The 22616-nt window shown below is 37.5% G+C and overlaps 1 protein-coding gene across 4 annotated transcripts in view; it reads right to left on the bottom strand.

The window, feature by feature from the left end:
- Positions 1 to 20077, bottom strand: part of LOC127639184 (SLIT-ROBO Rho GTPase-activating protein 1-like) — a 40061-nt gene extending 19984 nt beyond the window's left edge. For 2 of the 4 annotated variants that reach the window (XM_052121079.1, XM_052121080.1), the window contains exons 1-5: positions 19631 to 20077; positions 7651 to 7846; positions 4538 to 4700; positions 2317 to 2379; positions 1349 to 1528 (exon numbers count right to left, since the gene is read on the bottom strand). In XM_052121079.1, the coding sequence (XP_051977039.1) occupies positions 1349 to 1528; positions 2317 to 2379; positions 4538 to 4700; positions 7651 to 7846; positions 19631 to 19697 (669 nt within the window). In that variant the 5' untranslated portion in view covers positions 19698 to 20077. Of the gene's footprint in view, positions 1 to 1348; positions 1529 to 2316; positions 2380 to 4537; positions 4701 to 4872; positions 5123 to 7650; positions 7847 to 19630 lie in introns of those variants that run through there. The other 2 variants (XM_052121081.1, XM_052121082.1) reach the window with 2 other exon arrangements.
- Between the last annotated feature and the right edge of the window lie 2539 nt (positions 20078 to 22616).

Here is a 22616-nt window from a genome sequence, read left to right as displayed (position 1 = left end):
ATGCGGTTTGGTGCTGTTTTTGGAGGGAGACCTACACAATATTAGATGGGTTGTTTTAATGTTGAGGCTGATCGGTGTAAAATGTATGCATCCATGTATATATGATATATAACATGTATGTAAACCAAGGGGAAATTGTTTCATGTTCCTGCTATACCTCTAAACAGAAAAAAATTAAACATTTGCAGAACACTTGACTTTGCCCATCGGAATATCGTGACTGGCTTTTCTGTCCAACACTGTAACAATTGTTCATTCAAGACCCTCCTCCTCCCTAGGTTACAAGAGCAAAACTAATGTAAGTGAACACATCGTCTGTTATGGGAGTGTTTTTTACTGGAAATCAAATGCTCTGAAGAGAGACTATACTGCATATAAATAGTTTTATTTATGCACTGCGACACTTTCTAGAGTTTCCTGGCAGGAAAGCTGTGTGCACTAGCCATCTTATTCCCAGAGCACTTTTGTCAATGGCTTGCAGCTACAAAAGCAAAATGGCCATGCTTCTTTGATTCTTCTCTAGACTCCCCAGTGATATGCTATGATACTATTAATATATCATGTTCTGATCGCAGATGCTGTACAATGCTGTCCTGGAATGGGCCCATTACACTAAATCAACCAAGCATCAAGTAATACATTTTTTTTTTTTTTTAAATCAAATAAAAAAGTTTTACAGCATGTAAAACTTCATAGCATCACAAAAGTGAAGAATCAAATCATTTAAAGCATAACCAACAAAAAACAGCTTATTTTCAGGTTGGGTTGGATATGCTTTTTTGTTTATTAAAAACAATGGAAAAAATATAAAACTATAAGCTGTTGATAATAAAGTAGGGAAATGATATATTTCTAATTATTACAAAATATTCATATATATTCAAATATATGAGTAGTTTGAGATAGAAGGGAGACGTGGGATACGTGAGATAGAAGGGAGACGAGAAGTGGGCAGTCGCTGCAGATCTCTTTTGGTGAGCTTTGTTGGTCGCGGCTCTCCAATTGGTGATTTAAATGAAGCTGAAATAATGCGGACTGATGGCTTTAACAGAAGCATAAACCATCGATTAAAAACCTCAAAGCTCACTGTATGTCTATCTTTAAAGGTTTATAAGTTATCGTTAAAAGTACATTTATCTATGAAAAAAATTCCAGAGCCCGACTATTGTGCTCTATTGAAAATGCCCCATTTATGAAAGTTAATAGAAAATCGTAAGTTTTAATTAATTTGTGGTGGCATTAATTTGCATATCTCATAAATATTATAAATGCTTAAAAGCGGCATAACATGTAAAGATTTGTCAAACAGCATGATGACAACATAACATGATGAAGATATAGAGCTCACCTTCTCTTTCATCTTCTGGATCTTACGGGAAGCATTGCGTCGTTGGTGCCGATCTTCAGTCCGCAGGCTAAAGACGGCCTCTCCACCCCAACCCTGACGTTCACCCTGCCTCTCAGCCTCCTTCAGCTTATTCTCTGCACTTAGAGTCTCACTGTGATACATGTGATAGGTCTTCATAACCTGCAGAGTCAGACCAGCCACAGAAACATTACCCATAATGCCCATGCACACATCTGCATTTAAAAAGCCAGATTTCATGTGCATACTTATACGGTTTGGAGACTAATTTGTCCCCATAAGTGAGCTAAATCTGAGAAAACCACCCTTTAAATAAGAAATAAGAATTCTATGACATTTCCCTATTGAGTAAATGTGTGTGCGCATGCATGTGCGCAAATCGTTCTTAACAAAGACACAAAAACTACTTCAATGAGGTTGCACTCAGGTTTAAACCCCTCAAACCTTTCATACTTCTGTTCTGTGCACTCATATCATTTTCAGCAAGCACTCCTCATGATAGCAGTAAGCTCGGCTGACAGAGTTAAAGCATGCCGTGGTTTTAAAGAGTTTATTTATTCAAGAGCTGCTGGCTTTTAAGATTTGAGTCCTGTCAGAAAAACTCACATTCAGGTAAAATATTTAAACACAATTTAAGGCAGATAAAATGGTACATAACAGATGGAGTTAAACAAAAAGAGTACAGAAGTTACAGGCAAAAAGGAAATTGAGAAGAAACATCACTAAAGCGTAAGAAATGCTAGAACAAGTTAAAGAAAGATGAAACTGATGCGGCTGAGTTTTGGGGTGATCGAAGACCAGAGTGTCAGTGATGGAGGGAACTCACATATTGATGGAATGATGAAATGAGAGATGTGGAATGAGAGACAGAGAGAACCAGGACAAAAGTGATGGGATGAAAAAGTAATCCAAAAATAGATTGAGAGGATGATGAGAGAGAATGAGCTCACTGTGTAGAGTTCGTTAAGAATCTTCATTAGGTCCTCTTGCAGTTGGAAAATGATCTCTTTGCTCTGTGGGTCAAAAAAATGCACAGGTTATATTAAGAGGACCGAGAGCAGGGCAGTCTGGGTTAAAGTCAGAAATTGAAGTCAAGCTGTCAATTCTAAACATACAGGATGGATCGAAACGACTTAAAAGCCCACTTATATGTTGTTTTACTGCTTTTAACATGAAGAGTGCAATTTATTTCAAATGTTCAAATGCTATCTTCTTTCACAGCTTAATGTGCATAGACAACTACAAGCAGGGCTGTAAATGGGGGTGAATTTTGTGGGGGAACAGTGTTCCGTTCAAACTGGCTACTGGCAAACTGTTAGCGGGAATGAAGAGTATTGATTTCTTTTCTTCACTAAATAGCCTACGAAAGCTACATAAATGCGCAATGTTGACTATACCGTGAGTGGCCAGAACACATGCAGCTGATCGACAAATGCACACAGGTATACATGGGCAACCGATCCACGCATGCATGCAACAGATCCAAACACGCTCAAATAAAAAAAAAATCTACACACCAAAAGAATGCACAGATATTAGTTTTTTTTTGCTACCAATACCATCTACAAGTCATGTGTAATTTAATGCACAAATAAATGTTGAGCTGTTTGTATATTGGTATTCTTCTTCGAGAATGTCTGTTTTGCAGTCTTGACATAGACACACACACACACACACACACACAATTCCGGGGAGTGTCGTTTAGCATGGCTTACAGCAACGTTCAGAATGTTCAGTTTTGACCAATATTACAGAGATAATCTATAATATATCTGTATAATACATGCCACCATTCAAAGATTTTATATTACTAAGACAAAGAAACAAAAACAATTGATGCTTCTCCTCACCTTGGATGCATTAAAATGATGCAAAATACTAGCAAAATTGTATTATTACTGTTTGAAATGAGTTTATGTTTTTTGTTTAAAATGAAATGCCATTTTTACCCATGAAGGCAAAGCCTCATTTTCAGCTGTTATTACTCCGGTGTACTAAGAAACTAATGTGTCACATAATTCTTAAGGAATCATTTAATGTGTTAACTTAGTACTGATGTAACATTTCTTTATGTTAGAATGGTTCAAATGGTTGTGTGTCTTAATGAAGTGTGGAAATCGCAATATAGTGTCTTTTCCCGCTGAGGAATTGAAGACACTTACATTTTTGACGTTACTTTACACTTGCAAGTCAAATTTCGGTTTTAAACAAATAACCTAAAAGAAACATATTTCTCCTCAAATTCATCAATCTATTGTTCTTTTGAGAGATATTCCATGCACTTCAGTTTTGAAAGAATATAACAGACTTGATCTAACTGGGACAGAGAGAGAAGTTGTTGACAACCAGATGCACAACGACAAGAAGACAAGTACATCAGAGTCTCTAATTTGAGAAACAGACTCCTCACAGGTCCTAATACTAACAGATTTTAATGAACAGTATGTTTCAAATGTTTGCATTGATGCAAGTAGAAGATTCTTTGATGAAAAGAAAGTTTGAAGAATATAGCATTTATTTGAAAAGAAATGGTAATTTGTAACATTACAATGGCTTTACTGTAATTGTTCTATTATTTTCAATCAATTTAATGCATCCTCGGCTAACAAAGCCCCCCAAGTGAATCTCAGCCATTTCCACCACTGACTACAAGCCAACAATGCTTTTACTTATATGCATTGTTATACAGAAAGAAATGAGTATTATTGCATCATTCATGTAAGTAGGAACTTGTTTGTACACAGATGTTGCTCTATATTTTAATATAAAGAACAAATGTACCATGATGCATTGATGGTAATAAAATGGTACTTTGATATTCACCACAGTACTGAATGATTACCGTTTAACCTGGTATTTACATGGTCCTACCATGGTATTTGCTGTACTATGTCCATAAAAGCATGATATTACCATGGCATCATGTCTAAAAACATGGTAATTCCATGCTACTACATATCATGGTATCAAAGTGAACATTCTTTATTAGTAATTGCATTTTTTCTGTAGGTCAATCTACTGTAATGACCAAAGTTAAAGTATTTTAAATGTACGAGGCTGAAAGTGACACACATGTTGCATATTTTCTTCCTAATGCCATTATATGTGCATGCCATCACATTATAGCACTGACAGGGAATGCGGTGCATGCTGACCTGTGTTTGACCTCACCTTCTTGAGCAGACGCATGTTGTCCTCGCTGACGTGCGTGAAGCGTGTGATTACGTTGTTGAGGTAAAGGTCGCTTAGTGTGGCGTGATCTTTACTCTCTCTCCTCACCTGGTTCAGCAGCAGGTACCAACAGTTTACTGGAGAAAGCAAGTTCTGGTCCTTTCTGAAAGCCACAAGGATGTATGTTTTTGGGTAACCAAGCTTAAAATAAACACAAAATAGCCAAGAGTTTAAATGCAACTGGTATATACACCCATTTTTGGTAACTGACACAAAAGCATCACTATTTTTATTTTCGCATGCTATTGTCATTGAGAATAAAGATGACTGCATACCTCTGATGTTCAACTGCAAATTGTCTATTTATTTTGGAGAGTAAAGAGGTTAGTATATCTAACCATCTGCAGAGGTGTGGAAAAAGACGCCATTTTGTTTCACACTCTTGATCCTCTATATTAGTAATGGCTGTGGCGAATAGACAATGGGAAGCCATTTTGGACCAGAAAGGCGAATGTCTCAGCCACCAGTGACTGATCACAAAGCTCAGCAGGCATCCGATGGGACATCCCCATGAGGACTAGCACACTAACAGTGCCCAGCATGAGAAAAAAAAAAAGCAACAGAAAAGAAATTGTGAAACTCTCTCTCTCTCTCTCTCTCTCTCTCTCTCTCTCTCTCTCTCTCTCTTTCTCTCTTGTCCCTATTTTCCCAGCAGAATGTTGTCTGCGTTAATGAGCTACCAAATACACAGATGCCCATACATGCACACACACACACGCACACACACACATACACATACACATACACATACACACACACACACACACACACACACACACACACACACACACACACACACACACACACACACACACACACACACACACACACGTGCAAATAATAAAGAATAAATACAGCACACACAGCTATCGCCTTTCCTCTTCCAGACATGAAATTGAGGGTAGAGTCATGGGTAAAATATTCTAGACGTTGCCTTTGCTCTGAAATCCACTGCACACCAAAAATCGAACAAAGGGGGAGAGATTGTGTGGAGGTGAATGAAAGGAAAGAATTTATCAGGGAGGGAGAGACAGAAAAACAAAACAATTTGATTGCCACTGTCATCAGTCTCTGGAAAATAAATTTGCAATCATTAATGTGCATTTAAAATGTTGCGTTCACATACCAGAAGTGTCACGCCCTTTCAAACTGAGATTTTGAGAAAAAAAAATAAAAACAACTAAACAAATAAACGATTGTATCTTTGATAATAGAGTTGCGCGATTATTAGAAGTCTGTTTAAGGCCACGTCCACACTTACACATTTTCAAAAGAAATCGCATTCAATCCGCTTCGCTTTGGCCCTCCTCCACACATAGCCTGTTTTTGTCCAGCTAAAAAGCTATGTTTTTCTAAAAACATCTTGCAAGAGGATGCATTTGAAAGCACCGTATCCACATTGTATTTTAGACAAGGAAAACTGAGATATTCAAAAATGATTACCTATTTATTGTCATGTGATCTATTCAAACCAAAACAATCAAGATGGTGGCCTTTGTTGTAGCAGCGTTGTTGTACCGGCCATCCACTTTGATAGCACTGGCAAAAATACATTTTACTTTGGACAACCTTCACATTGCTCTCCTTTAAAAGGTGCATTCAGTAATTTGGTGAAGTTGTCATCTAAGACTTACACTGACACCTAGTGTTGTGGATGCAGCATCATTCAAACACAATAGTTTTCAGTTAACAATGCCATTGTTGAAATTCACCATTCACATACAGCCATGATACATTTAATCCATGAGTGAAAGTGTCCAATATCTCTAGATTCTAACATGGCAGCCTCCATGAGGGGACCCTCTCCATGTAGAATAAAACAGCTTTTATATGGTTACTGATATGACTGGAGACTTCATCTTATGTGAATTGTCATGATTTTATACATCTGTTTTAAAATTACAGTTCATTTCTTTAAGAGTCAAAACTTGTTTAAATGAGGAAAAATTTCAGACCGCTTTCTAACGTTTTTAATGCATGCGCAGTAAGGTGATTTAAGCAGTTTAAGACGTTTTATTGTGGACGAGATGGACGGAAACGAGTCTCGAAAAGGAAAACGTTGTTTTCAAATTTATCCGAATGAATGTGGACGTAGCTTAAAATGATAAAATGCAGAAATCTTGCAACCGTGTCTACATTTGGTCTGCTCAATTAAGTCGCACCTTCAAAGAACATTTGCTTATTTTTAATGGGGCATGTTGTCAAAAAAGGTCAATGTGTGTTCAATGAACTGTATCTTTTCTCCAGGTCAAAAATTTTGGAAATGCTTTTTTATAGCCAAGACTTGAAAAGGAGACATGATATGCCTAAAATGTGCCATGACATGTCCCTTCAGGTTCTCTTACAACATAAGATTTTTTTTTTTGGCACAAAAACGATCATACATTTGTAAAGTGTGATCATTTTTTTTGCCCTCATTTTGACCCACACTCGGTTTGGTGCTTCTTCTCCTAAGACTTGACAGTGAACGCCCATTGTTCTGATTAGCACTCTGCTCTTGACTGACCTACTCTCTCTCTCTTTGCCATCTCACTGCTCACCACTACTGGGTGGGGCTAATGAAGTGATAAGGAAAATGTGTCTATATAGAAAATATGCCCTTGTCCTTGAATGTGTCCTTCAAAATTAAATCTACGTTGAGAAATACTCACTGGAGTAAATAGTACATTTACATTTATGCATTTGGCAGATGCTTTTATCCAAAGCGACTTAAAGTGCAATTATTACAGGGACAATCCCCCCAGAGCAACCTGGAGTTAAGTGCCTTGTTCAAGGACACAATGGTGGTGGCCATGGGGCTCGAACCCCAGTCTCCCCTGTATTAGATGGGCATTTGAACAAGGGTCCTCTTTCACACTTATGAAATTTTGTATAGCTAGACTAAAATATCTTACCCTTATTAAATTAACTTTTGAAAGTTGTGTTCAAGTTTTGAAAATGTTTTTTTCCCAATTCAGTCATGCCGTATGTTGGGGAACCAAACGATCTAGGACTATCACTGGTGCCCACTCCTAAAAACAAAAAAAACAACAAAAAAAAAGTCCTCCACTCACTTGTATTGTTGGTGGTCCTTGGTGCTGCGCGTTTTGGCCATGAAGCGTTCAGCGAGTTTTTCCAGGTTGCGTGAATATTCGCTCTCGATCTCAGCTTTCTTCCTGAAGAAATCCTGCAGGTCCAGCAAGAGCTGAACTCGCATGTCTGTCTGCTGCTCCAAACATTTCTGCTGCTCCACCAACTGAGATCGGATCTCTGCTCAAACACACATATATGACACAATTAACCATAACTAGTAAAATGACCTACGTTGCGTTCTTGCATACATCTTTGAAGTGTTTTTGTATTGTTTTTCCATGCAAACATGTGCAAACGTTGTGATGCATCTCGCTGTTTTTTTTCAGCATCTTGAACCAGAAGCACCACATTTTAAAGACACCGTGTCAAGTTAAGAGACATTCAACTTGAACTGAATTCGGGACACCTGAATGGATTCCCATTTTGTTGTGATGCATAAAGCTGTTTTTGAACACAAGAATGCATCCTATGTGAACAGACCCTATAGCTGAATGACATCACATGTCATGTATGGGAGCAATTGGAACATAACGTAGGCAGTGATGGGTGAAGTTGTGCTCTCTGAAGCAAAGGTTTTCTCCTAACAGTCTGAATACTTTCTTAACAACACACTGGTTATCACACTCACTGCCGTTACCAAGACAACAATAGTGGAGTGGAGTATCCCATGGGGATTAGCGCATGAGTGTATGTGTGTGTGTGGGGGGGGTATTCAGGTCTCTCCATCCTAGTTCTCATCTCCATCCTAGTTCTCATCTTCTGCTTAAATGCTTAAACAACAATGTTTTGATAGCACCACAAGGTCACAGAATATAAACTTTCACCAAAATGAACCTACAATGGCTTACTTAAAGTTGTCTCTGCATATTAAACTGGGATAGGAGAAATTATTTTAACATTACTTCAGCTTCAATGCTCCTTTTTCCTCCCTTGTTCTCCTCCACCAGCTCTCTTTCTCTCTCTCTCTCTCTCTCTCTCTCTCTCTCTATCCACAGACCAACTGTTTAATGTCACACTTCCTCTCTTCCACCAGCTCAAAATAACAGATGAGACAGCAGGCTTGGCGTGAGCTCTGTGTGGGTGTGTGTTGGAGGGTGGTTGGGACTTTCAGAACTGGAGACACGTAACTGTATGTGTGTTGCATGTACAGCATAAGTGATGGTGGCATGTTGAGCAAGATGACTCTTGTTAAACAATCCAAGAACGAATACAGACAAATAAAAGGAGACATTCAACAAGAGACTTGACAAATCTCAACCCATCTGAGTGGCACATGTGAGGTTTTTTTTTTTAATCTCAATTGGTGTGTTGTGTCACAAATGAATCATAGGTCTGTTCTGATTCAGTCACAGCAGTAAAAATGCTCAATCCAAATGATAAAATTCAACTAACTATATAATCAAGCATATTGATCAGTCTAGTAAAATCTACCTTTCAAAGAGGAGAAAAAGCTGTGTTATATATATATACACATACACATATACACACACACACAGGCAGACAAAAGTTTGGAAAAATGTACCAATTTTGCTCTTATGGAAAGAAATTGGTACTTTAATTCACCAAAGTGGCATTCCACTGTTCACAATTTATAGTCAGGACATTAATAACATGAAAAAGTGCTATTACAATTTGAATAGCATTCTAACTGTCAGTTTGTCCAGATACTCAGGTGACATTTCACCCCACACTTCCTGTAACACCTGCCATATATGTGACTGTCTTGTCGGGCACTTCTCACGCACCTTACAGTCTATCTGATCCCACAAAATCTCAATGGTTTAAGATCCATAACACACTTTTCCAATTATCTGTTGTCCAATGTCTGTTTCTTTGCTCACTCGAACCTTTTCTTTTTGTTTTTCTGTTTCAAAAGTGGCTTTTTCTTTGCAATTCTTCCCATAAGGCCTTCACTTCTTTACTGTTGTACATGAAACTGGTGTTGAGCGGGTAGAATTCAATGAAGCTGTCAGCTGAGGACATGTGAGGTGTTTATTTCTCAAACTAGAGACTCTGATGTACTTATCCTTTTGTTTAGTTGTACATCTGGTCTTCCACATCTCTTTCTGTCCTTGTTAGAGCCAGAGTTGTTCTTTGAAGACTGTAGTGTACACCTATTGTATGAAATCTTCAGTTTTTTGGCAATTTCAAGCATTGTATAGCCTTCATTCCTCAAAAAAATTATTGACTGATTAGTTTCTAGAGAAAGCTGTTTTTGTTTTTTTTGTTTTTTACTATTTTTGACCTAATATTGACCTTAAGACATGCCAGTGTATTACATACAATGTTAAGCTTCATTTAATGAACCAAATAGCTTTCAGCTGTATTTGATATAATGGCAAGTGATTTTCTAGTACCAAATTAGCAATTTAGCATGATTACTCAAGGATGTGTTGGAGTGGTGGCTGCTGGAAATGGAAACTGTGTAAAAATTACTTTTTTCAAATAGTGATGGTGTTTTTCACATCAGTAAGTTTCTGACTATAATTTGTGATCCACTTTGGTGAATTAAAGTACAAATTTCCTTCCAAAACAGCAAAATCTGTACATTATTCAAAATTTGGTGGTCTAATATATATATATATTTGTTGTTGATGTTGTTAACACTGTGCATCCCATAAAATGTTACGGTCAATTGGTAGACGCTAGCCAAATAAAGAACATGCCAACATCGGACAGTTTGTGTGGCATGTTGTTATCCTTAAAAAACATGAATAAAACTACACAAGGTAAAAGAAAATATGGCCCAGACTACATTCAATAGGGGCCACATGTGGTACTGTGTTGGGTGACCACTTGAAGTCCAATGTAAAATCTGGATTCTGACAACTGATCTTAAAAACAAACTGTTCTTTTTGTTTCAATTAATGAATTAATATTTTTTCAATTGCCAGTGTCGATATCTAGAGAGCTGTGTAGCCAATGACCTTACTTATACAGTACAAACACATACAATATATATCTTATATTTATTTTTACAAAATGTTTACTTCAAATATTCTCTAAAAATATTTTGAAAACAGAAAACGTGCATTATCCACTGACAAGGCTGTTGGTAGCTTTTAAATCTGACACAAAGTGGCGGCAAAACTTCTGTTGTTCCACGGTTCATAATCTCAAACTGTCAAAAAAAGAAGCCAATTTATCGTCCTTGCAGATATATCCGTCTATCACCAGTACAGTTGTTGCTGAAAGAGCAGATCACAAGAAAATCTCTAGGGAGATCCAACTGCAACAGACCGTATCTTCACATGAGAGCCCCCTGTCTCCACTCCTGTTCATCCTCGAAACATACTTGTCTGTCAAACGAACAATGTGCATTCACTGTGTCCAAACTTACAGGAAAAATTCAATGATAAAAACTTGCTTAAAATAACTGCAGAACTGGAAGTGAATTGAAACTGACATCAAATCTACAAATAAATATGGGATTTATTTCCACAAGTCTTTGAAATACACAATACAAGACATGCAGTGTTAATTCAAACCAGATAAAAGCATAAGATAAAGGTTTGTCTATGAATGGATTTCATCAAGTGGAGAAAGATGAAACCAAAACCATTTTGCTAAATGGCTGTGAATGTAAATTAAGATTCTGTGAAAATATAACTATAACACACACACACACACGCACGCACGCACACACACACACGCACGCACACACACACACACACACACACACACACACACACACTTCTAAATTCTGGTTTACAAGCACTAGATCAAAATAGAATAGTTAGACAGGAAAGGTGGGATTGTCATTTGCAAATTCCCCCCTCGTTTTCATCTTCAGAAGTCGCTGTCTATCTCATACGTGACCTTTGAACTTGTGACCGCGGTGAGCATGTCTGATACCCTGCGGCATGCACCCGACTCAGACTGTTTCCATGGCAACAAGGCTTCTGCTCCACAACCTGATAGCGCGAGTAGTGTGCAGGCATGCTGTATAGCAGAAACGCGCACATACACTCGCACATTCACATGATTAAGAAAAAAAAACAGGAACTTCAAAACCACAGCAGCACAAAAATACACACATATGCCATCCAGACACACAATAACAAAAGTAACCTGGTGTATTTTTTGAGGAAGAGCGGAAATTTAATATGTCAGTATTCTATACGCTATTTTGCCAATTCTAATTTATTTCTGTTTTCTGCTTGGACTTCTAATTTGTACCGCTTTTTCTCTCGTTCTCTTTTCACTTCATCAGTGGCCTTGGTTCCAAAAGTCATTTTCCCATTTAATGACATGGATTTTAAAAACAAATTGTTGAATAAAGAATTTTAAAGGGATAGTTCACCTAAAAAAAATAATAATAATCTGTCATATTTTACTCACCCTTATGTTGTACCAAACCTTTATGATTTTTCATCCAAGGAACACAAAAACAGATTTAGGCAGAATGTTAGCCTCAGACACCATTAACTTTCAATGCATCTTTTAGTCTGTGAAACAATGATAGTGAATGGTGACTGAGGCTGTCAATTATTCTAACATCTTCTTTTGTGTTCCACTGAAAAATAAAATCTTACAGATTGGAACAACATGAGGGTGAGTAAATGATGACAATTTTTATTTGGGGGCAAACTATACTATACTATACTATACAACACAACAAGACTCAATTATGTTATTCGCGATACGTTCTGGGAGTGGCCAGTCACTGCTGAGCTGTTTTGGCCAATTACTGTTTCCATGGTAACAGTGACTTCTCTGATTGGCAGATCTCTCTTCAGGATAGTTTTCATCGGGAATTCAGCTTTATATAAAATGACTTTTTGAAGTTTAATGAAGTTTAAATTACACTGACTTACAGCTTCTATGGCAGTATACTGTATATCATTGCTTAACAACATTACACGCTCATGGTAGAATGTTTAGAAGATATCAATAAATACATTTCTCTTTGGAGAAAGTGAATGGGTTTTTTTCTTCCAGAACCAGACTATTCATCTAAAGAAAATGTAATTCTTAAGCTCTTTTCCTTCAATCCTCTCTCAATATCTCTTTTTATCTTACAGGCACACTTTCTCTCTGCCAAAATAATTCTCATTAGAGTTCCGGAATCTTTGCTCATGAGTCTGAAGTATCGTCATGTGTCAGACTTTCCCTGTACAGTCCTCTCATTTACAATCTGAAAGTGTGTGTGTGTGTGTGTGTGTGTGTGTGTGTGTGTGTTGTCCTTTAAGACTGCTGCTCATCACACAAAAGCTGTTAACTGCAGGAAATCTCATTCTGCTTATTAAATCCGGCTAGGAGAATGAGACAGGACAAATTAAAGACAGTTTGGAGGTGGGGAGAGAGACTGAGTGAATATATTTGTGTAAAGGGTAAAGAAGAACTCATCATGTTAGGCTTCAATCTAGTACACAAGACACAACAAAATGCAGATTCAAGATACAAACAGCTACAGTGGATATGTAGGGACTAAATACACAAATTGCTCGCTGGCCAGGCAATTACATTTATTCATTTGGCAGATATTTTTATCCAAAGCGATTTACAAAAGAGGAATACATTATAAGTGAATCATCTTAAGGGGACACAAAATGTTCACAAACATCAGAATAGTATTCAAAACAAATTAATGTGCAACAAGAATTTTTTTTTAGTGACTGGTTAAGTGCTCATGGAAAAGATGTGTTTTTAACCTTTATTTGAAGACAGAGAGTGAGTCAGCTTCACGGATGGAGTTGGGAAGGTCATTCCACCAACGTAGTATGATGACGCCAAAAGTCCGGGAAAGTGTTTTGGTGCCTCTTTGTGTTGGTACAACAAGGCGACCGCAGACTTCTGGTGGGCGTGTAGTTCTGCAGAAATGATTTTAGGTATGCTGGAGCAGACCCAGTGACTGTTCTGTATGCCAGCATCAGAGCCTTGAATTTGATACGTGCATCAACCGGCAACCAGTGGAGAGAGACAAGGGTATAACATGTGCTCTCTTTGGTTCATTAAAGACCAGACGTGCTGCTGCACTCTGGATAATCTGCAGGGGTCTAATTGTGCATGCAGGGAGGCCTGCAATGAGAGAGTTACAGTAGTCCAATCTAGTTATGACAAATGACTGAACAAGCAGTTGTGTGGCATTTTCAGAGAGGAAGGGTCTTATCTTCCTGATATTGTAGAGTGTAAATCTACATGATAGTGCTGTCTTTGAGATGTGATCTATGAAATTTTGTTGGTTATCGATGGTTAACCCTATATTTCTGACCGTTTTGGAAGGCATTACTGTAGTTGACCCAGCTGCACGGTGATGTTGTGTTCAACTGCAGGGTTGGTTGGAAAGACAAGGAGATCGGTCTTGGCTGGGTTAAGTTGCAGGTGGTGTTACTTCATCCAGGCCGAGATGTTTGCCAGGCAGGCAGACCGCACTTAAAATCAACATTGTTTGCGACCCGTTTTGCATTTGTAATATGATGCATTTCTGAGAGAAATAATATATGAGACGAGAGATTAAAAAAGTAGGGTGGGACTTTATCCATCGTGAATTAATTGGATCATAAATGAGGTTTCTATATGACAGGCATTTAAAGGGTAGGGGTTGAAAAATTAAGAGGGTTTGGTGATGTCAGGCAAAAAGTCAAGTTGCTTCAGAGGCAGAGCAAGTTTTTACACTTTAATGAAAGACTGAAAAAAAGAAAGTGCACAGATTAATAGTTTGTAATAAGATCAGGAATGCATATTAACAAAGCAAATAGAGTGAATTTTGATTTCATGTGTACTCTTAGTAGCTCATATCTGTTTTTTTAAGGGATAGTTCACCCAAAAATGCACACTCTCTCATCATTTACTCATCATGCCATCCCAGGTGTTTATAACTTTCTTTTGCAGAATGCAAACAAAGATTTTAAGAAGAATATTTCAGCTTTGTAGGTCATAAAATGCGAGAGGATGGTGGCCAAAACTTTGAAGGTCCAAAAAGCATATAATGTCAGCATAAAAGTAATCCATACGACTCCAGTTGTTTAATCCATATGGTGAGAAACAGATCAATATTTAAGATCAATTCTCTATTATAAATTCTAGTCCCTGTCCCATTGGGTGGGGTGATACATTAGGTGTGAGTGAGAAATGTATTTTTTACTATAAATCTCCACTTTCACATTCTTCTCTTGTTTTTGGCAATTCACATTCTTCTGTCATATTGCCACCCAATGGGACAGGGACTAGAATTTATAATAGAGAATTGATCTTAAAAAAAAAAAATGAAATGTCTGGTAGCAGCGTGGATCCCCTGCGATGTCCAAAAATATTGATTTATAAAGTTGCAGAGGAAGTACACCATTGAGTCAGTCCGTGTAATATGATGTGTCTGTCTGTGATGCAATTGTTCATGTGTCTGGTCCGAATGCAGGCTTTGGTTTGGACAGCAGCCAGAACTGCAATACAACGTCAAGTCTTATGATAGAATAACAAGCTAAAGAACAGCAGTAAGACATCTAGTCATCTTTCCATTTCTCTCGCTCTCTTTATCTGTTGCTTTCTGCTTATTTGGCCTCTTCTCTTAAAAGGATAGTTCAGAAAAAAATTAAAATTCTGTCATCATTCATACACCCTCATGTTGTTCCAAACCTGTATGATGTTTTCTTTCGTGGAACACAAAAGGCAGAGTATTATTCACCTGAATCACTTTCATTGCATCTTTTTTTCATACAATGAAAGTGAATGGTACTGGCGACCTGTCCAGGGTGTCCCCTGCCTTTCGCCCAATGTTAGCTGGGATAGGCTCCAGCCCCCCGCGACCCTGTACACAGGATAAGCGGTTGACGATGGATGGATGGATGGATGGATGGATGGATGGATGGATGGATGGATGGATGGAAAGTGAATGGTGACTGAGGCTATCAGTCCCTTACATTAAGCCCAACGTTTCATATTGTGCCACATGCGGGCAGGGTTGGGGAGTAACAAAATACAAGTAACGGGAATACATATTTAAAATACCAAATATAAGAAACTATATTTCACTACAGAAACAACTGAAATCAATGGTATTTAGAATACAGTTACATTCAAAAAGTATTTAGTATTTAAGTATTTAGCTTAGTATTAAGCTAAAATGCTATTTGTTTTAGAAACAACACTGCATTTGATATTTAGGTTTTTAAGAGAATGTATTTTTAATATGTGTATTTTGTCTTACTGTACTCACAGAGTTTTTATAGTCAAAACAAGTGAAAAAAAAATCTACCAGTGCTGAAGAAGTAATCCAAATCATTTAGATTACGTTACTGACCTTGAGTAATCTAACAGAATACGTTACAAATGACATTTTACATCTTGTATTCTGTAATCTGTAGTGGAATACATTTCAAAAGTAATCCTCCCAACCCTGCATGTGGGTTTGAAAGAAAATGAGGGGGACAAATTTTTGGCTAAACTATTCCTTTAATGTATGAATGTTGGAAAAAGACCAAGACTTTCAGGAAAACATGGACACACATCGTTACACTCATGCACACTGGCTCACACTTGTGCTAGTCGGCATGAGGGTGGGGCTTACAGTAATGTTTTTGAGTGTGTTTGTGTGTCTAAAGCTGTTTTATAATACAAGCATCCCATGTGCCTCTACCAAACTGAAAATCCCTCTCACATGAGTCCTAGTACTTGCTGATCAAGCACAAATATTTTGAGTTATGTGCCAAGTGTGCATTCTCTTTCTCTCTCTCTCTCTCTCTCTCTCTCTCTCTCACACACACACACACACAAATTCATACAGGGTTTTTGCCACATTAAAATGACTTGCCATCTATGTGCGCACTGCTTGTGTGATTGTGCATGCGTGTGTATTTCCAGGTAGAGTCAAGGTCATGTGCCTTCCTTTTCTTCTAACTTCCTCCCTCAGAGAAAACCATTTCCTGTTCAGAAAACTCCTACATGATCCCGAGTACATTTTTAAAGAGTCTTTTTGAGTCATATACCATATAGGAGATGCACCATCACAAATCAAAACACACACAAAGTGCATCTCTTCAAGCAATCACATTTGCACAGGGTTGGGAGGGTTACTTCAGCAATGTATTCCACTACACATTAGCGAATACATGCTGTAAAATGTCATTTGTAACGTATTTCGTTGGATTACTCAAGGTCAGTAATGTATTCTAAATACTTTAGATTACTTCTTCAGCACTGGTAGATTTTTTCACTTGTTTTGACTATAAAAACTGCCAGTACAGTAAGACAAAATAAACATAAAAATACATTCTCTGAAAAACCCAAATATCTTATTCAGTGTTGTTTCTAAAACAAGATAAATCAAAATTATATTGTTTTAAGGATTTGTAGATATTTTTACAGGAAAACAATACAAAAATTATTATCAAGACTATGATATCAAACTCTTAATAGAAAAAAAATTATTATGATCTAACGTTAATTTTCTTGATAAAAAAAATATGATCGTGTCTGGTAACATGTGCATGTAAAATGGCTAGAAATAGCATTTTAGCTTCACGTAAAGCTGACGAATTACACAAGATTTATTTCTATTTATTCGATTTATTTCTATTGGTATTTAGAATGTAACTATTCTAAATACCAATGATTTCAATTTTAACTGTATTGGAATACAGTTACTTATATTTAGTATTTTAAATACGTAATCATGTTACATGTATTTAGTTACCCCCCAAAGGTCATATAGATTTGGAACAACATGAGGTTGAGTAAATAATGACAATATTTCCCAAAAATGAAAATTCTCTCATCATTTACTCACCCTCCCACTATCCCAGGTGTGTCTGACTTCCTATCTTCTGCTGAACACAAACAAAGATTTCAGCTCTGCTGGCCCATACAATGCAAGTGAATGGTGACCAGAACTTTGAAGCTCCATTAGTATACAAAGACAGCATAAAAGTAATCCATATGACTCCAGTATGTTAAATCCATGCCTTCTGAAGCTGAGGTGTGGGTGAAAGAAAGATCAATATTTAAGTCCTTTTTTAATATAAATCTCCACTTTCACTTTTTTCTTCTGTTTTTGGCAATTTGCATTCTTCATGCATATCACCACATACTAGTGTGAGCTGGTTAATATATTAATATAAAAATTACTTTTATATTTATATAAATATTACTTAATTTACCTATTTCTCATCCACACCTATCATATTGCTTCTAAAGATATAGATTTGACCACTGGAGTCTTATGGATTTATTTTATGCTGTCTGTGTGTGCTTTAGGAGCTTCAAAATTGTGGTCTTTATTCACTTGCATTTTGAGGACCTAGTACAGAGTTGAAATTATTTGTGTGCAGCAGAAGCAAGGAACACATACGCATCTGGGATGGCATGAAGGTGAGTAAATGATGAGAGAATTTTTTTGGGGGTGACTTATCCCTTTAAGGACTATTAGCTCACAGCACATTAATTGTCTGACCATGTGTCTGTTACATCTGAGAATAGCAGTGTTGTTCCTTATGACCATAAATCACTCATCTGTCTCAGTCCATCCTTAGTCACACTACTGTATGCCACACACACTGCTGTACGTGCAGTCCATACTAAACAGCACTGCTGCAGCAGGAGGATTCCCTGATCCTGCTCTCTGACACACACACACACACACACACACACACACACACACATCGCTTTCCCATTGGACATCCACAGACAGACTGGTGGTTGAGTATCCATGGAAACATGTACAATGCAGCAAGAGCCTGTTGTCTTGTTTAAAAAGGAGTGTACCTAGGCACAGAGAGCGCGCACACACACACACACACACACACACACACACCAAGAGCCCAGATATTTGACAATCAAGAGATGGCCATATGTTCATCTTTCTTGGCAAAGCATGCAAGCACTAGTGCAGTGGCCCAAATACTACGCCAATCTATCAGCATAAAGGTACATGACTTGAGTTGCCTGGAGACCACCTTCACCCTGCCCACCATTGGCCAATAGTAGCTGAGACAGCAACTCACACAGTAGCTTGAATGCGTGAAAAACGTGCCCTTGTTGCTTCAAAATAGTCCTAGAATAAACATTTCCCCTTTAACAGCTCACTTAATAACATGCCGACTCTGTCTAGGTGAGCCGTACACCTTCACCTGACTACAGCTCGAGCGCGGGAGACAGGGGTTTCCATTCCGGTTGCCATGGAGCCTGCACGCTGCTGCGCGCGCCCCTCTCCATTTCATCGATTAAACGCCGTTAAACGAGCGCGCGCGCAAACAGTCGCCCTGCTAAGGGCAAATAAATGATAACGGGGCGGACTGAATATATTAAGTGTGTTTATTAAATCATAGTGCACATATTTCATTAAACGAACCATGTATTTTTAGTAACTCGTTCTTTTAAACATATCAACTAAGTAAATTCTGACTTGCAATGTTTAATGTGCTTTTTGAGAATTGATACACATTAAACAAAACAATTAGCCTATTTGGTTTTGGCAATATATAATATAATTTGGCCTTGTATTGACAGTGCATGTATTAAATACAAAAAGCAGCATGCATTTTAGAAACTCACTCTATTATGCCCATTAATAAAGAGATGCACGGATTACAGTGTTTAATGCTTTTAGCCCCCCTATCCCTTAAAGCATATCAATGAAGAGTTGCATGGATTAATACACCTTTTTAGAAATTGTATATATATATATATATATATTGCACAATGCGCTATAATGTGATTATATATATAAAACGGATAGTGAATTATAATTTGCCCATTATCTTGTGAATTATTACATAGAAAGTGCATATATTTAATTAAAACTAACATGCATTTTTAGAACTCGCTCCCTCAACCATATTAACCATTTTTGTAGTGTTATTCATATTGCACAGGCAGAAATGATGTGATTATACAGCCTATCTATATAAAACATGATTAAATATTAGTTGGCCATTATGCTGTAAATCATGCAAGGCTCGCATGAGTACAGATGCCTGAGATCCAACCATGTCCAGGTACCTTTCAGGTGTGAGACTGTGTTCTTACCTTTCACTTGACTCTCATACTCAGTAATGATTTCTTTCTCCTTTTTGCTCTTCGCTGTGTTCGACATGACGAGCAGGTGAACGCGTTTCGCCGATGTAGTCCAGATTTGGTGATCACTTTTAACTGCAACCCTTCTGCTTCTCCCAGACGCGTCCCTACTGTGACCGATGCGTCATATCTAACCACAGGTTCCGTGCGGGCGATCCGCAACAACAGGAAACTGGAGTCCGTAAAGAAATGCAGTGACATTCAATCATACATATCAATGCTTAATCGACCCACACCCACAGAGACCCACGAAAGTAACGGAGAATCAAGGAATTATCCAAGTGGCACTCTTTGAATGAGCCTGCTCAAGAATTATTGGAGATGCAAGTGGCCGCATCAATATTACGCGTGGGTTGAGCGCGCACCCAATAAACAAGAAAGATGCACACGAGGTTATGAAAACTGTAGCTCATGCGGTCCCTAATCTATGGTTTGAGTGTGAATGTGTGTGTATCTGATTGTGTACGTTTCTCCAGTGTGCGCTCTCTACAATGTCAATAGGTGGGCGTGGCGGGTTGGGGCGTGTGTGTGTGTGTGTGTGTGTGTGTGTGTTTGAGTGTGTAACCGGTACACGCAAAATTGACACCCTCCAGTCCTATTGTTACGTCATGCCTATTTTAGGAAACCATTAGACTGGGTACTTGCCAATTAAGGGTTGATTGGTTAATTGGTGATATTTAATGAAAGCAGCTCTATAGTGCCAACAGAGCGCGTGTGCTCTGAGATGAGTTGCACATCTTATGATATGAAATAAAACTTCTGAAATGTTGTTTTTATGTAGATTTTTTTTATTTATTTTTATTTTAATAGTTCAAATGTTATATTATTAAACTATTATTATTTTAACTGATCTTCTAATGTCTGATACAAATTTAATTTAAAAAAAACAAATAGGCCTACAATAGTTCTGACTCGAGTTGAAAATAGGCAGGTAAGTATTTTAGACGCATGAGTGCAATTTCATAGCCAAATCTGGTATTTAATGCACATAGATGCACACCAGATTGATTTTAACCTTCGAGATCGATGGAAAAACCCAGCAGATGTAGAAATTACAAGTCTGCCCTCTGCAGGTGGTTTTTCACAACTACAGATTGCTAATACATTAAACAAATGGAAAGGATCTTGTCTGCTCTTAAGTTAGACTTAAAGTGGATGAGTGGTGTAATTGGTGTAGGAGGTGCTGTTATGCAGTTATGGATCACTTTTGCACCCCCACATACACCCTAACTAGGATAACATTGTGCTGTGTCAGTAGGGGGAGACAGAGATCAGAAAATCAGCACGTGGACCAAATAATGTTAACACTGATCTGAGTTCATTGAACAATAAAAAACTAAAATAAAATAAAAAGGCTAAATAAACTGAAAGAGTGAAAAACATTTTTTTTTGTGTGTTTTGTTATGCGTGTATGTGTATGTATGTGTATATATATATATATATATATGTGTGTGTGTGTGTGTGTGTGTGTGTGTGTGTGTGTGTATTTCAATGGTCCCTTAATTGTATAAGCTGCTATGTCTTGTTAATTTGTGTTTTGTTCAATAAAAAATAAAAAATAAAAATGTTTGAGCCTGTCATTAACCTATACCCACGTCATATTGCACCCTAAATGTAAGTTATTATGGATTATGTAATTATTTAAAATTCACATTACTGTAATGCATCCCGATGTTATACTTTTGAGTTTGTATTTTTGCTTGCATTTCAGAAATAGTAAAAAACATGATAATATTTACTAATTTTAAATTATATATATATATATTAAATTGTCAAATTTTCATCATGGTTGTTTTTGTTGTACTGCCTGTGTGATGATGTTTCTCATTATAACTGTGATTCTCATTCTCAACTGTGAAGCATGTGTTTAACTTTCATGAAAATGATGTCACAATGCAAAAAATCTTAACGGTCCTAAATGGTCTGTATTTTATTTATGCAAAATATTATTACTTATTTTTCTTTTCAATTTTGGGTTGAAATATGGTGCGATAACCGAGTCACTGTGTGCATCCTAATCAATTACTTTATAAAAAAATTGTTCAATAAAATACAAATTTGAGAATGAATTTAAATTCTAAACTTACTGAATGCTTGAAACATGCTCTCTTGATAAAAATGAGACCATCCAGCATAACCACAATCTCATTACTGTTTAACATACAGTATATTAACATATGTCATGACCTTGGTTACGTAAGATGAAGACTTGTGTTCAGGGTGTGTTAGTGTTGTTAGTGGGTTATGAGGATATAGGGCCTCTCGTATGACACTGATGCGATGTTAACATCCTTAGCAAGCTCATCTCTTCTCAGTTATGCGTCTATTTAGGATTATTTGACATCACCAGGCCAGGGTAGGAAACAAACTAGTGACAAACTCAAATACACTCAAGCCATGACTATTCAGGAAATGTATATCTGTTCCAATCACAGAGCACGCCCACACTCTAATGATGCATTTAAGCACTTAAATGTATTTTTAGACATCAGAGGGTTGTTTTGGAGGATTTATTGGACCCTGTATCATGTGACTGAGCTTAATTTTTAACCTCGTGTATCATACAAATTGTTTAGTTCTCTGTCAACAGAACATTTAAAAGTGTCCCCCGGGCACACCCCTACCCCCCATTGAATGGATCATTGCAGGAATACTTTCTATGTCCAGTGAGGGCTGTTAGAGCTTCTGGGTATGTGTTAAGTGTGTGTGAGACACATCAGACAGTGTGTTTTTATATCTGCTTTCATTTAGTCAGTTATTGATAAGCCTCGGGACAGAACATATTGTTACAGCCGTGCTCACGGCAGAGCAGCTGTGTATGTTCAGCACGTAGTTGCCCGTTTCATTTGTGGATTTCAGGTTCTCAAGTCGAAATACTGGATAAGCTAAAGGATAAGCCATCCACAAATGCCAGAAAAAATATTTTTCTCACCCTTAT

The sequence above is a fragment of the Xyrauchen texanus genome, chromosome 47 (assembly GCF_025860055.1).
Source record: "Xyrauchen texanus isolate HMW12.3.18 chromosome 47, RBS_HiC_50CHRs, whole genome shotgun sequence".
NCBI classification, from domain to species: domain Eukaryota; kingdom Metazoa; phylum Chordata; class Actinopteri; order Cypriniformes; family Catostomidae; genus Xyrauchen; species Xyrauchen texanus.
Note: the sequence above shows the minus strand (reverse complement) of the source record. Positions and strands in the feature narration are given on the sequence as shown.